The 14748-nt window shown below is 51.4% G+C and overlaps 1 protein-coding gene across 3 annotated transcripts in view; it reads right to left on the bottom strand.

Annotated features, from left to right (window-relative positions):
- The window catches only part of ZNF236 (zinc finger protein 236), a 116433-nt gene that overhangs the window by 35219 nt on the left and 66466 nt on the right, over positions 1-14748 (bottom strand). For all 3 annotated transcript variants that reach the window (XR_003547448.1, XR_003547449.1, XM_014583160.2), the window contains exons 13-18: positions 13403-13632; positions 11763-11864; positions 11187-11338; positions 9614-9717; positions 5018-5169; positions 2512-2724 (exon numbers count right to left, since the gene is read on the bottom strand). Coding sequence is in view for 1 of the 3 variants with exons in the window: in XM_014583160.2 (XP_014438646.1) it covers positions 2512-2724; positions 5018-5169; positions 9614-9717; positions 11187-11338; positions 11763-11864; positions 13403-13632 (953 nt within the window). In the remaining 2 variants the exon portion in view is untranslated. The remainder of the gene's footprint in view (positions 1-2511; positions 2725-5017; positions 5170-9613; positions 9718-11186; positions 11339-11762; positions 11865-13402; positions 13633-14748) is intronic.

Below are 14748 nucleotides of genomic sequence, written 5' to 3'. Positions count from 1 at the left end.
ACATAAATGAAAGAGAAAGACGGGAGGGAGGGGAGGGAGGGGAGGGAGGAGGGGGTTAGGGGGAGAGGGGAGAGCAGAAGGCCAGTCCCAGGGCAGAGCCAGGGGCTCCACAGCCCACGGTAGGAATTCCAGAAACAGAGAAGACTAGGGCCTCGAAGTCCGACACTGCCGGAACGATCTGAGGGCACGGTGCAGACGGCGGCCCCGCACTGACAAGAAACACGGAGACGGGCGTGTAAAAGGGTTAAGTAGCCAGGACAGTAGTGCAGGTCGTGCCAGGCACCGATGGAGGACTCCGGCACGGAGATCAAGCCCATGACGAGCAGGAGATCGAGGCCCAGGTGGCTCCTGCCGCATCACGGGAAGGACCTATTTCCCCCGCCTTGGCACGAAGCCCTTCAACGTGACTGTTCTCCAGTGGGCAGAGCGCTCCCCAAGCGCTTTTCATTCTTCCAATGATCCCAAAGAGGAACACGGACGACAAAGCAAGATCGGATTAAATACCTCCACGGCAGCATAATGAAGCCTTTGGAAGCCCTGAGGAGCCCCAGTCGACCCCAACAGCACCAATTACATGGTCTTAGAAGCTTTGCTAACCAGGGGAGGGACAGGTACTAGGATCCAAGAGACTGTCCACACTGTCTGATCCATCAGCCCCTCTAACCACGGGAGCCTGGAACCAGTGACCGGATGGGCTCCGTTCTCTGATTCATCTGCAGAAAAAGGTGCCTTCTCTCTCTATTTTACTAAATACTGGGACGGGATTTAATATAGACCAGCTGAAAAGCTCCAGCTGCTTCCCTGAGCGCGTCAGAACTGCTAATGTTCACAGCAACCCCCTAGGGAGAGCAGAGGGCAGCGGTGGCACCGGACACTAAAGCCAGAGCGTGTCCTCCTCAGGCAGACGAGGCAGATCGGAAAGACTCATTCCTCGAAATGTAAGAAGAGCCGCACCGCAGGCACTCGGGGACACACACCGGGACCTTGGGGTTGGACAGCCATAGTAGACCAAGGGACAGGCAGCTGGGGAGAGATGCCGACGGACACGCGTGGCCCCAACCTGTGAACACGGACCGCGCAGGCCCCTCTATCTCCAGTCAGCCACGTGACAGCCACACCAACCATGCAGTGGCAAGAATCCGGACCCTACGAACACTGAGACCAGCACAACTCTCGGCAGTGTGAGAACTAAAACCGACCGACACAACCACAAGGAGGGGCCAGGCCGGGCACGCGGCTCAGAGGAATCGCTGCCCGAAAGAAGCCAGACGCCACGGCCCCTACACTCTGGATGCCCAGCCTGGTCACCGGAAACACGCTGGGCTCACGAGCCAGGTGCTCAGGACCGAACAGGCCGGGGCTGAAGAACGGGTCTTCTGCAGGACCTGACCCTGGGTGGGGCATGCCTCTCTGTCTCTCCCTGACGTGAGTGTGCGTGTGCTTCATCCTAAGAAAGAAAGATACCGGGGTCAGAACAGTCACGTCACATTCCTATGTTCTGTGCAGAAACGCGCCACGACTTTTCAGATGGCCCAATACAATTCCAGAAGCAAACTGAAATGCTGCATACTGGCCTCACAAGTGAACCTGGAAAATGTACATATATCTAAACTTCGATTTCACCTGTGGAATTCACTAAGAAGAAATCATCTGACAAGTTCAAGAAATGTAAGCACAGGGACCAGCAGTTAGCGTAATGGCTCTGTCGCTGGACTCCCACATAGTCGACCACGGTTCGAGTCCTGGACCCGGCGGCTTAAACTCACGCCAGGTGCATGTGCGTGAGAGCCCACAGTCCCAAGAGGAGAATGGAGGAGAAGGGTTGCGGTGTGACCATCCCCCCTGGGGGGGTGATTGCTCGCTTTCTATCTCTCTGTCTCTGTCTGTCTGGCGAGTGCACGCACCCTATAGCGAAAACCTCTCCAAGAAAAGAAAAAGTAAGCACAATACTAATTTCAGGATTGTTCCACTTGGCACAAAATTTAGGCAGACCACCTGCCAGTCTATGAGTGGTTGGCTCGCACACAATGATTAATGCCCAAGCTGCAGTGTTCTGTGCCGAGAAATCGGACAGGGTGACAGCAAGCACACACTCTGGAGGACTGAGTGTCCATCAACGTCAGCCATCGCCATGTTGGTGCAAGACCAGACAACCGAATACGGTGTGCGCCCGTGTGGCCACCTGAACTGACGCTGCCCTGTGCGTATGCACCAGTACACCCACGACACACGGCAGTGCGGGGAGAACGGCGTGTATAGGACGCTGATGAATTTGTGAAAACACTAGCGCCTCTGGCCATGCGTACTCCAGCACGGAGGAAGGCGAGAACATCGGGGCAATTGCGGACTCAGTGTGAGTAAATGTTAAGATCAGATGGCTTCCTCACTAAATATTTTCTCAAAGAGCACGCATGGTTTTCACACTCAGAAAACAAAATCAATTAATTTTTTAAAATTCAGGTGCCACTGAGCATGCACGGACAGCAGCCCTGAGCCACCAAAGGGCAGTACCTCCGCCTTCCGTCTCTCCAGCTGCGGGCACAGCCGCGGGGACTGCCTGGTGTCTCTTCATGTGCTTCTTGCAGTGGCCGGTGGTCCGGAAGCCCTCCTCGCAGAACGGACACTTGTAAGGCTTCATGCTCATGTGCGTTGCCATGTGGCGCGTGAGGCTGCCGTTGGTGGTGAAGGAGGCGCTGCAGATACCGCAGCTGAAGGCCTTCACGCCTGTGCAAGCAGAGACAAGAGCGAGCACGGTCATCACCCTGTCTCAGTGTCAGATGCAGACAAAGTCCACTCAGTGAGCCTCACAGTTGAAGGCGGTTTACTCGCCACGGTCTCCAGTGTTAGAGTGACTCCTCCTGAGGACGTGGGAACTGACCGGGCACGTCTAACTGCATCCTCCATCGAGTCAACAGCCTCGAAGACGTTCCCAAGCCACACCCAGCCTCTCTGCCTCAGTCTCCTGCTTACCAACTGACACCACGTTGGTGGCTTCCACCCCAGAAATGTTACTGAAGTTATTCTCACAGCAAATGCCTTAGACGATGCAGTGAGGGGCAGCATTCAGCCTCCATACGGCTTTCATTTCCAATGAAGCTGAGAACAGAATACCCTCTGCCCTCTGGACCAACACACGGAAGCAAGTACCTAGCTAAGAAGGCATTTCTCCCTATCTGCCTTTAACCTTGCAAAGCCATTTATGGGGACCTGTTCCGTGGCACAGCGACAAGGCACTGCTCAGGAGAGGCCAGATCCCACTGGTACCATAGTTCTGACCCCCGGCCCAGCCCAGCCCAGCTGTCCTGAAACACGTCAGGCGCACGTGTAAGTGCCTGAGATGGATGGACTGGGAGACGAGGAAGGGGACTGCAGTGACCAGACCCTGCATACAGTGCTCACCGACTCTTGCTTATGTGCGCACACACATGCTGTAAATATACGCATGTTACAAATACACACGTGCTGTAAATATATGGATGTCATACATGCATGCATGTTGTAAATGTGTTGTGAATACAGACGTGTTGTAAACACACATGTGTCATAAGCACATCTGTGCTGTAAATGCACACGTGTTATACATATGCACGCATTGTAAGTGCATGTGTGTTGTAAATATGTGTATGTTGTAAATACGCATGTGCTATAAATACACGTGTTATAAATACACACATGTTGTGAATATACACATAAATACACATGTGTTATAAATACACATGTTGTGAATATGCAGTTATAAATACACACACGTTGTAAATGCACACATGTGAATGTACATGTTACAAATACATTATAAATACACGTGTTGTAAATATACGCATGTTATAAACACGCGTGTTATATACATGTTATAAATACCGTGTTGTGAATATATGCATGTTATAAATATACACATGCTGTAAATATATGCATGTTATAAATACACCCGTTATTACAAACAAGAAAGTCAGACTCGGCTCTTCTCTGCCTCCATAGCAGGCCTTCAGAGCTCCAGATCACACTCTCACATGACCGACTGTGATTCAAATCCTGGACCTGGCGGCTTGCTTTCTCATTTTCTCTCCTTCCCACTCTGTCCTTCTCTCATCAAATTTAAATAAATAAATAAGGTTTTTTTAAAAAGTATATTTAATTACAATCTAAATAGTTTTTAAAACATTCTTACAATTCAAGAAGAGACAGATAACCTAATTTTAAATGGGCATAGGATTAGAACAGACTTTTTCTCAGGAAGCACACAGAAAGATGCTAGACATTATCAGCCATGAGAGAGATGCAAATCGAAGCTGCAATGAGATACCACACACCCGTGGGAAGGCCACAGTAAGAAGAGAGGTGATGACAACTGCTATAAGAATGCAGAGAAACCAGAGTCCCTCACATCGCTGGGGAATCAGTACATGGTCCGGCTACTTCGAACAGAATCTGGTCAACTCAAATTTCAAAGGGAGTCACCACATGACCAAGCAATTCTATTCCTAGGCAGAGAAATGAAGACGTGTCCACACAAAACTTGTGTACACGTGTTCACGGTGGGATCATTCTTAAGAGCAAAAACTAAAACCAACTACTGGCTGATGACTGGATCAAATTTGATATAGCCACAACCATGAAAGAGAATATTATTTGGTCATAAAAAGCAATGAAGAGTTGAACCACGACATAACACTGAGGCGTCCTGAATAGATTATGCTAAGTGAAGGGTGCCAGTCACAGATCAGATGCTGTATGACCGTTCATATGAAATGCTGGCAAAAAGCAGCTCTATCGAGACTGCATGAGAGCAGGTGCTGAGGGCCGAGGCCCCTGTGGGAGGTGAGGAGTGACTGCTAACAGCACAGAATTCCTCTTGGATGTGATAAAAACGTTCTAAATGAGGTAGTGGCGACGGGCCCAGAACTCTGCAAACGCCCTAGACGCTGGCCTCTGTGCTCCAGGTGGGTGTGCAGAGTGCTATACGGGTTACATCTGTCACATCAACACAAGCATTGGCTCCCCGCATAGGGAGTGCAGTCACCTGTGTGGGTCTTCTCGTGGGACTTGAGGACCCCGGAGGAGACGAAACCGCGTCCACAGAGCTTGCACTTATAGGGCTTCTCGCCCGTGTGCGACCGCACGTGCTGCTTCAGGTGGCTGGACTTCTTAAAGCCTTTGTTGCAATAGTCACACCTAAAAACAGACATGCAGAGCTCAGGCCTGTGAACCCATGGCGCCATTAGGAATGGAAGGAGAGGATACACGCTTCGCCATCACCAAACATTGGGGCACAACACACGGAAGCTCGCTGTGCTTGCCAGTGTTAGAGAAACCGTAATATAAAATACAAAATACCAGCAATTTATTAGATCAAATTCTGCTGACTATTTATAGTCTTAAATGTATTTTATAATTTCAAAATGAATCAATCCTGTAGTAACACCCCGGCAGATACAACACTAACTAGAAAGATTCTAAACGTAACAGGAAGAAAACATTATGTGTTGTTTTCCTTACTGAGTCATTAGACACCATCTACCTCCCGATGAAGTCGTTAGACACCGTCGACCTTTCATCGCTTCAGGGTCAGAATCACCACTTAGGCTAGCTACTTCCGAGTCCGTGCACACCCTAGGTTTACAAAATGCTTTACAAGGCAGATTATTCTGGAGGTATTTTGAATAACACACGTATAAGCATATAGTATTATTTCACACTCAGTTTCTGAATGGATTCAAATTACTTTAAGCTTTGGGCCAGCACATGTGGCGTGGAGGTTAATATGGCTGGATCTCACATGACCTAGTCTGTGGTTCAAGTCCCAGACCCACCGGCTAGAGGATCAGGCCAGGTACAAAAGCATGCATGCCCCGAACCCCAAAAGAACGGAGAAGGATTACAGCAGACTATCCCCCAAACGGTGATTCCTCACTCTCCTCTTTCTCTGTCTCTCTCAGTGAGCACATGCACCCTACTGCAAAAACAAAACCAAAATAATAATAATAATTAAGGATTAGGATTATAATTTCAAAATTTCCATTCACATATTATTAAAAGTTTATTACATTAGTGTGTCTCTCTTTTTTCCATTTCCAAATTTTAATCTCTAGTAAGGAACTAGACAAGTCCCTGAACTACAAACTCTACGTCGACTAGATTTGCCTACAGTTCAGTCCAAGCTAAACGAAAAGCCAAATACGTGCAAAGACATGTGGAAATGCCACTGTGACATGCAAATGTAGTTTGGTGAAGCTATCTATTCCAGACAGAGAGCAATGATTAACCAACAAATTTTGTAAAGGTAAATCTGGAAATGAAATCAGGGTTGGTTCTGGTCTACACATCAGTGGGAGGTAATAAGGTGATAATCTACTTGCAGAACTGAATACCATTAAACCACTTGCAATTTACTGAGAAATGATTCTTCTAATATGGAGAATAATCTTTTTTTTTTTTTTTTTGAGAGGTTTTTGCTATAGGACATGTGCGCTCGACAGAGAGACAGAGAGACAGAAAGCAAGAAATCACCCCCAGGGGGGATAGCCAAGCCGCAATCCTTTCTCTATTCTCCTCTCGGGATCTTGGGCACACACGCACAGGCGCATTGCGTGAGTTTAAGCTGCCAGGTCCAGGACTCGAACTACGGTCGACTACATGGGAGTCCAGCAACATAGCCATTACGCTAACTGCTGGTCCCGGGAGAATAATCTTTTCAGACCAGTCCATCTATTCCTTTATACCAGGCACAACCACAGCTCACACTGTGGGAAAACCACCCCCTTTGGAGCACAGCTAATGTGCAGGCCTTTACCATCTGGCCTCAGCCAGCCTCCAGTCCCCTCCCACCTCAAGGACCAAACTCCACTAAAGTGGGAGGGACCCTTCCCCACCTCTGCCAAGGCCGTCAACTCTTCATGGAACACACCTGCTGCTCTGTCATCCCCACGGCCAGTCTCCTAGGCACCCAGAACAGCCTGCACCAAGAGCAGACACCTGCAGCAGTGTCACCTGGACAACGCCAGCGCTTGCTGCCTGCACAGCATGCTCTGGCTCCTCCTCAGCACAGATCTGGGAGTGCTCCTCAAGGAGAGCAGGTAGCCTGGGAAGCAACTGAGCTCCCAGCGGTCATAGCCAGACACAGCTCTCCTGGGAGGCACCTCCAGGCCCACTGCTGCTCTCTGCAGCTCCCGCACTTCACATGCAAAGTCAGAGGTGAGGGTTCCAGGGTTCCTCCGATCTCTTTGAGAATCCAATTTAACTATCCTCCTCAAACACGTGCATGTGTGTGCACCGTGCCCTCTGAGGTCCTTTCAAGTCACGGCAAGTCTGTCCCGGCCCCGTGATTGGCTCTTCCTCTCTGCCCCCCTCCAAGTGCACCACTGGCCACGAGCTCTGAGCCTTTCTCTCGTGTGGGCCTGCACCCCTCAGCTGTCCATCTAGACATCACAAGTAACTTCCAGCTCCCCTAAATCTGGTCTGCTGGGAAGACCTGCCCACATGCTGTTTCTTCGGGAAGATCAACAATGACACAAAATCGAATCTTGGTCTGTAAAACCTGTCCCTCTGAGGGTCTCTCCTTTCCAGGCAATAATGTCATCCTTCTGCCTGCCCAGACTGAAAATCCTGGTACTCGTCCGTAACTCTGCCCTCCTCTCACACCTCGACCTACAACAAATCCTGGAGCTCCACCTGCCACCTACACTCCAAATCTGCAACCACTCCTCATGGCGGCCGCGACCACTCTTGGGGGACGAGCACTGGCAACCGCAACCGTCTCCCTGCTGTCTGTCTGTCTGCCTGACTCTGGCCCAGGGCCACGTCTCATCTCCCACATTATTTACGCCTCTCTTCCCACAAGTATGGGAACCTACACAGATGTCCCCTGTGCTGTAGCAGGTCCTTAATAATACTGAAGGGGGCCAGCAAGTAGCATGGTGGTTAAGGCACTGGACTCCCACATGCTTAACTATGGTTCAAGTCCCAGACCTGGTGGCCTGAAAAATCACACTGGGTATGTGTGCGTGCATGCCCACAATCCCGAGAGAATGGAGAAGGGATTTCAGCATGGCCATCCCCCGGGGGGGGGTGATTTCTCACTTTTTCTCTCTCTATATATATATCTTTCTGGTGAATACACGTGCCCTACACCAAAAACCTAAAAATAAATCCTACTGAATGGAGGACATATGGAGGCTGCAAGGTGGAAGGCCAAGTGACATTGAGACACCACAGAGGAATTGTGAGAAACGTCAGAGTAACCGTGCTTGGAAATAACAATCTATATCCAATTAGACATGAACAGACAAATGTTTTCACGTTGAAAACACAAAAAGTGTGAGTAAAATGCCAGGAGAGTCCCAGCGACCCTGAAGCCTGCCCTCATGCCTCCCTTTACACCACAGACCCCAGGGGCGGCTGCCGCTCAGATTCACGTGGGAACCTGAGGGTTCACCAAGCTCTCAGGCTATGGCGCTCCTGATGCTAAAGGGCCTAATGTCCAAGGATGCAGGTTCGAGGAGTTTGAGCTCCGGCTTAAAACACAAACCCTACAGGCATGGAGCAAAAGAGTTAGCAGCCTGCCTCGGAAAACATGTGCTCAATAGTTGAGCCCTTAAGGCACAGCCACAGTGGACAGCTTACGAGGACATTCACTTGGCGGCTCTTTAGAGTGACTCAAGTAATGGGACATGGTTGTCTCTTAAACGGCCCCAGGAAAAAAGCACTAGAATGTAAAAAGCAGGGGTCAGCAGGTGGCATGGTGGTTGGGGTGCTGGTCCCACGAGGCCGACTACGATTTGAGTTCCAGACATGGCAGCTTGCTATCTCACGTTCCCTCTCTGTCTCTCTGTCTCTGGAGACCATTTGGCCCTACGGCAAAGTAAAATAATGATAATATTGGGCTGGAGGAAAATCATGACACATCTTTACATATAAAAGCACAGAAAAGATGTCATGACTTTTCCGACAGCCCGATAAATAGAATAAGTAGTTTCTGAAAAAGCATGACTTTTCCGACAACCCAATAAATAAAATAAGTAGTTTCTGAAAAAATTCATTTAAAAAGTATTTTAATCAAATAATGCAATTATTAAAACATTACAAAGCCGAGACTACTCTTTGGAGGACAACACTCGTGTTAATCGCTATTCCATCCATATTCGTCCTGACTTTTGTAAACGTATGGTGTGTCCGCCGTAAATGTACGGGCCACGGGACGAGGGGACCAGACTGTGCACACCTGTCTTTCAAGCACCTGGTGTCGCCCATGGCGCACTTGAAAGTGCTCAGCGCAGGGTGCTTGGTGGATGGCCAGTGGATGAAAATCGCAGCCTTTGGGATCATGATGCCCTTGCCACGCTGGCTAACATACAGGAGGCAGGTGATGAGTACCACGCAGGAAGCCAGGACTCCTGAAGGCATGGTCGCGGGGACGCAGCAGGGCAGGGCAGGGTGCTGCGGGCCTGCTCTGGCCCCGTCACTTACAGATGGCAGGAATTTAAGTGGGCTCATCTCCTTTGTCCCCAGCCCTTTATTTAAAACTCGGGGATACAACGGAACCTGGTCTGTGGGGTTCTGAGAGACACACACTGGGCCCTGGAAGGCTGGCAGGTACAGGTGCACGGGCGGCCACGGCTACCTGTAAGAGCGCCTGCTCTGGTCCTCGCCATCCTCCGGGAACTGGGGCCGTGGCGCCTGCAGGTCCAGCTCTTCCTGAGACGGCTCCTGGATCAAGCGCGCTGTCTACAATTGAAGAGACGATAGAGCAGGCAACTCGGACGTGAACGGATACAGGGAGAACGACAACCGCAAACCGAGGACAGGAGCGCTCGCAAAGGCGGGCCTGTGCTCTGCAGCACTTCGGCCAGAGCAACAGCAGAACTCTTCTAGACCTGATTAAATAAACGCTGTGAAATCTATTTGCTACTAACCTACTTTAGTGGAAGTTAAAGCAACCATGAGGCTGGTTCTCATGTAGCTCAGTGAGATCACTGCTCACCTCCTCTGCCGCAGGCAGCAGAGGACATAATCCTACCTTCCTCTGCTATCATGGAAACCACAGGGGAGAGTGAGAACATGTTCCCTAGTTCAGGAGCAGCGCAGCCCCAGGCTAAGCCAGCCCCTCGCTGCAGGGATGACGACCCATGCCACCCAGCAAGGGCTGAGCTAAACCTGGCCGGCGCAGCCTGACTGCTCCACCACAGCTGGGTCACAGCGAGCAGGGCCGGCCAGCCTCAGGGAGCGAGGACAGTCACAGGACCGTGCCCACATCGGCAACAGCTGCGTGCTGCCGAAATGAAGGGCCTGTTTCTGAGTTGCTCACGTGACTTCATAGCCAGCTGCACAACCGCTGCTCTGCGATGCTTCGAGCTGGGTGTGCACAGCTGGCTCGGGAGTGGGGAAGCTACTGGGCAGCACTCTCCCTGGCCGGGCTCGGCACCCACGGCTGGCTGCCTTTCTGGCTACGAAAACGTGCCGGGATTCCCATGGGGATCCAGGCCAATCGCTCAGCCAGAACAACCAACAGGGGCTTTCGAGAGAGACAGTATGGATAACCAGTCACTTTCATCACTATTCAAAAATGTTCCAAAACAGAAAAATCAAAGCAAAAACAAAACTTAGATGTCTCCACCTTGAGTAAGAGATAAGATGTAAAAACGATGTATTTCAATGTTTAACACGTCACACCACATGTTACATTTTTCTTCTAAAATGTTTCTGGAGGAGTCCACAAGCAGCTCAGCTGTGCTGGGGGGACACCACAATGGCAGGTCTCCTGAGCAGGCCGAGGGCACCCCTGTGCAGGCCAGGATCCTGGCTGAGGCTAGCGCAACTCGGTGTGAAGACCCCGTGCTAGCTTTGGTATGTCTCCGTCTCCCTCTTTCACGGAAGAAATAAGTGAAAGGAAAAAAGGATCCACATATAAAAACGTCGCAGCTTCACACCTAAACCTACATACCGTCCCTCAATGTCACCGCGTAGTATTCTAACCTCCCGGTTGTAACCAAAAATACAGTTATCTTGTTATCAAATCTTTAAGTAAAATAGAAATCTTTTAAGGAAATAGAAATGCCTAGCTGCTTGTTTTTCACAGGTGACGTAACAGCTTTCATGTGACAAGGTATCAGCGCGCCCACCCGCGTAAGCAGATCTGAGTCCTCAACGGCAGCTGCCCGAGTGCGGCGCAGGAAAGCCCATCGGTGAACACTCACTGCGTGCATGCTGTCCGAGCCAGGGGCCTGCAGTAAGCCCTGCTGGTGGAAGCTCGTGGACAGGGCTTGAGACTCGAGCGTGCTAGAGTCTTGTAGTTGTTGGACAGGTGGAAACTGCGTCTGCTGGCTGTACGTATCCGTCACTGTAAAACCTGGAACCATTCACAGAATAGCAGTTCTAGAAAAGCATTAGAGTTTCACAAAAAAGTGAAAAGGACTTGGGTTTGTAAATGAAAAGAGCTGTTCCCACCTTCAGCACTAGCACGGGACTAGGTGACTGTGCTGGGGGCAGGAGGCTGGACTCTGCGCACACCACCCCACGGGCTCTGGCGGTCTAAGTAGCCAGGGTCCCAGTTTCCACTACCACTCTTCCAGCTGGAAGCTAGGCAGCGTGGCTCTCCAGGCCTGGGCAGACCACGCAACGGGAGAATGTCACCCAATGCATGCAAACAGGAGCCACGGTTTGAAACCGTAGCCTTCAGAAGGGCCTGAAGAGAAACGCCTAAGACTGGGGTAAAAGTAATCCCACCCCAGGTACAGCTCACTTGCACACATCGCTGGAAACCCACCGCTGACCTTGTGACAGCCCTGCTGGCTCAAAGGACTGCTGCGGAGAAGGCTGCTCCTCAAACTGCTCGATGTGCCCTCGCAGGGGGTCCTGTGGGGCCACAAAGCCATCTACAGGTAAGAAGGCACAGAGAGGGGCTCACATGTCTCGGAGTTACTTCCCACATGCCAAGCTGTCCAGGGACCCGCATCGAGGTTCTGAAAGCCAGCCTCTTCATGTTCAAAAGACGGGAAGAAGCCAATTCGCACAGCACCCACATACGTACGCAGGAAGTATGGGTCAGCTGACGGTGCCCCATCATTCTGGGCTGCGTGGCAGGTCCCTGGCTCACACCCACGACCGCCCTGCATGTGCTCCTGTGCCCGTGACCTGGGCTGGTCACGCCCAGGGGGCCAATGGTGGCATCAAGATCTCCATGGAGTGCCTCTCTTCCCTCCCTTTTTATCTTTTGTCTCTGTCTCCTTGTCTCTCACAGAAAAAATAAACTTAAAAACAGATATGGCTAAAGCATATCTTTTTATGTCCAGGCAACCAATGAAAGCTTTTACGGTTTGTCCTAGAACCCAGGCACCGTTCTGCAAAGTAATGTCTAACATGCCATTACATAGGGTAAGTAAGTAAAACCTCTGTGGATATGCACCACTACAGGCCTCACAGGAGAAAAACCGCTCACAGGACTTCCTGCCCCTATGCTAAGCAAGCGTGGGCTCCTCTACACAACACAACAGCGAACCGGTCAGCACACTGTCAGGAGGCGGGCACTCTGTGCTTCTCAGGCAACACTTTACCGACCAGGGAGGCGGCACGCGGATTTCTGTTCTAGGCCGGGGCCTCCTCTCCCTGCAGAGCAGCGAGCTGTCAGCTGTCCCGTGCCACCTGCTAACGTGCCCCTTAGTGTACCAGCGTGGATCCACAGGCACACCCGCCAGAGAGAAGGACCCCATGTGGTAAGGGATAAAGGCGAGTTCTGAGAAGCACACACAGAAGGACCCCATTCTTCTACAGTCGTAGATGCACACCAAATACACACGCACACTCGCACACTCACACACATGCTGGAACACTTGTGCAGAAAGAACTCGGAGACTACACTAAAATATGAATGGTGGACTCTGCTCTCATCCTGAGACTTCAAACACTTCCTAGCAAGAAGTTACGTTACTCTGTGATTTTAAAAATAAACAAATAAGGCCTTCCCCTCAAAGTCTGATAAAAAATCCAATAAACGAATTTACGAGACCACATAAAATATTCGCTACCACACACACACCCACAGCACCAGTTGTGGCTTTAGGGCAGAGGATGCTGAAGCCATGGACAGCACCACGCCCTCCCACTGACTCTGCTTTCTCACCCTGATATACCGAGACACTTGCTGTGTGACCAAGGGGCAGGGAGCAACCGCGAGGACACACTGGACGAGGGAATGGCTCGTGTCCTAGGCGAGACACACAGACACGAGAGATCCCCTCTCCCTTCTCAGAACAGCTCAAGATAGAAAACTTACAGAACATTTCTTCCTAGAATTTTCTATTTAATGTTTGTGACTGTGGCAGACCACGGATCACCAAAGCCTCAGAAAAGGGGAGCCCCTGTGCCCACAGGACTGAGGCCACGGAACTCTGCAGGGGTCGTCCTGGGGCATTACCTTCGTCGGTGTCCAGGGGCTGACCTGCCAACTGCTGCCCCAGTCCAGCGTCCCCCGTGCCCACGACGTGCTGCGGCTCCAGCTGGAGCACGGCCTCGGGGCTCGCCGCGACAGCCTCGGCAGCTGGCGGCAGCTCCTCGCTCTCCATCCCCACGTGCATGCCCTCCTGGCCCACGGTGCTGGCGTCCATCGAGGCAGCCCGCTGGTGCAGCTGCTGGGCGAGCTCGTACCTTCAGGAAAAGCAAGGACAGTGCATAAAATTAGGGTGCCACCAGTGGCTCGTGCGAGACAGGACCGTGAGCGCTGCAACTTACTGCTCACCATTCTTTGTCCTTTAATTATTTCTTTTTGAAGTCATCGTGGCAAGCCAGCTAAGAATTAAACACGACTGGAACCAGCAGGTGGCAGTGGTTAAGGCGCTGACCCCCATGGCCAACATGATTCAAGCCCCGGACATGATGGCTTGAAAATCATGCCTGGCACATGCATCATGTGCTCAAAATTCTGAGAGGAGAGAGGAGGAGGAAGGGACTGTGGCATGGCCATCCCCGCGGGGGGTGCTTTCTCACTTTTTCTCTCTCACGGTGTCTCTCTAGTGAGCACCTGCACACTAGGGCAGGAAAAAAAACCCTTAACACTATTAGTAATGTCGAAGAAAAATCACGTTGCTTATCTTTACGTGCCCTCATGGGGACAGGACATGATGGCAAAGGGAGGTAAGGACAACACTTGGCAGGGGCTCAGACGACGCCACATGTCGGCAGTGAGACTCCCTGCCCCAACTCGAATTCCACAAGAGTTCGGGTTTCAGTCAGAGAGCTGTGCTCACCAGGGGCGTCCGTGCACACAGACGTGAGTCTCACAGCCTCTGCCAAGCCAGAGCCCTGACGGCTCAGGACCAGGACCATCTGCGTCACACGACGAGAAGTGTGAGGCAGACAGTCCTCCGGGTTCTCGGCTGATGCTGCCCGTAGCAAGGTTCACGAGCGTCAAGGATTTCCCGTGTACATTCATCAGAGCGACGTTCTTGTCCAAAGAGAAGGATGAGCCATGAACTTCGCGAATGATCCATGAACTTAGAAGTATATTACACACACAGGCCTCATGGCCCTCGGACCACCAGTCTGGGTAGTGTGTTCACACCTGGGGTGATGAGCCATCCTTCCACTTGTGTGTCTGTGGCTGGGCCATCCACACTGTCACCCACGTGTCCATGGCCAGGCCATCCACGCTGTCACCAGCGTGTCTGTGGTCAGGTCATCCACTCTGTCACCCACATGTCCGTGGCCGGGCCATCCACTCAGTCACCCGCGTGTCCGTGGCCGGGACATCCACGAACTGACTGT

The sequence above is a fragment of the Tupaia chinensis genome, unplaced genomic scaffold (genome assembly GCF_000334495.1).
Source record: "Tupaia chinensis unplaced genomic scaffold, TupChi_1.0 Scaffold144119_1, whole genome shotgun sequence".
Lineage (NCBI taxonomy): Eukaryota > Metazoa > Chordata > Mammalia > Scandentia > Tupaiidae > Tupaia > Tupaia belangeri.
The sequence above is the reverse complement of the archived record's forward strand: the minus strand, read 5'-3'. Positions and strand labels throughout refer to the sequence as shown.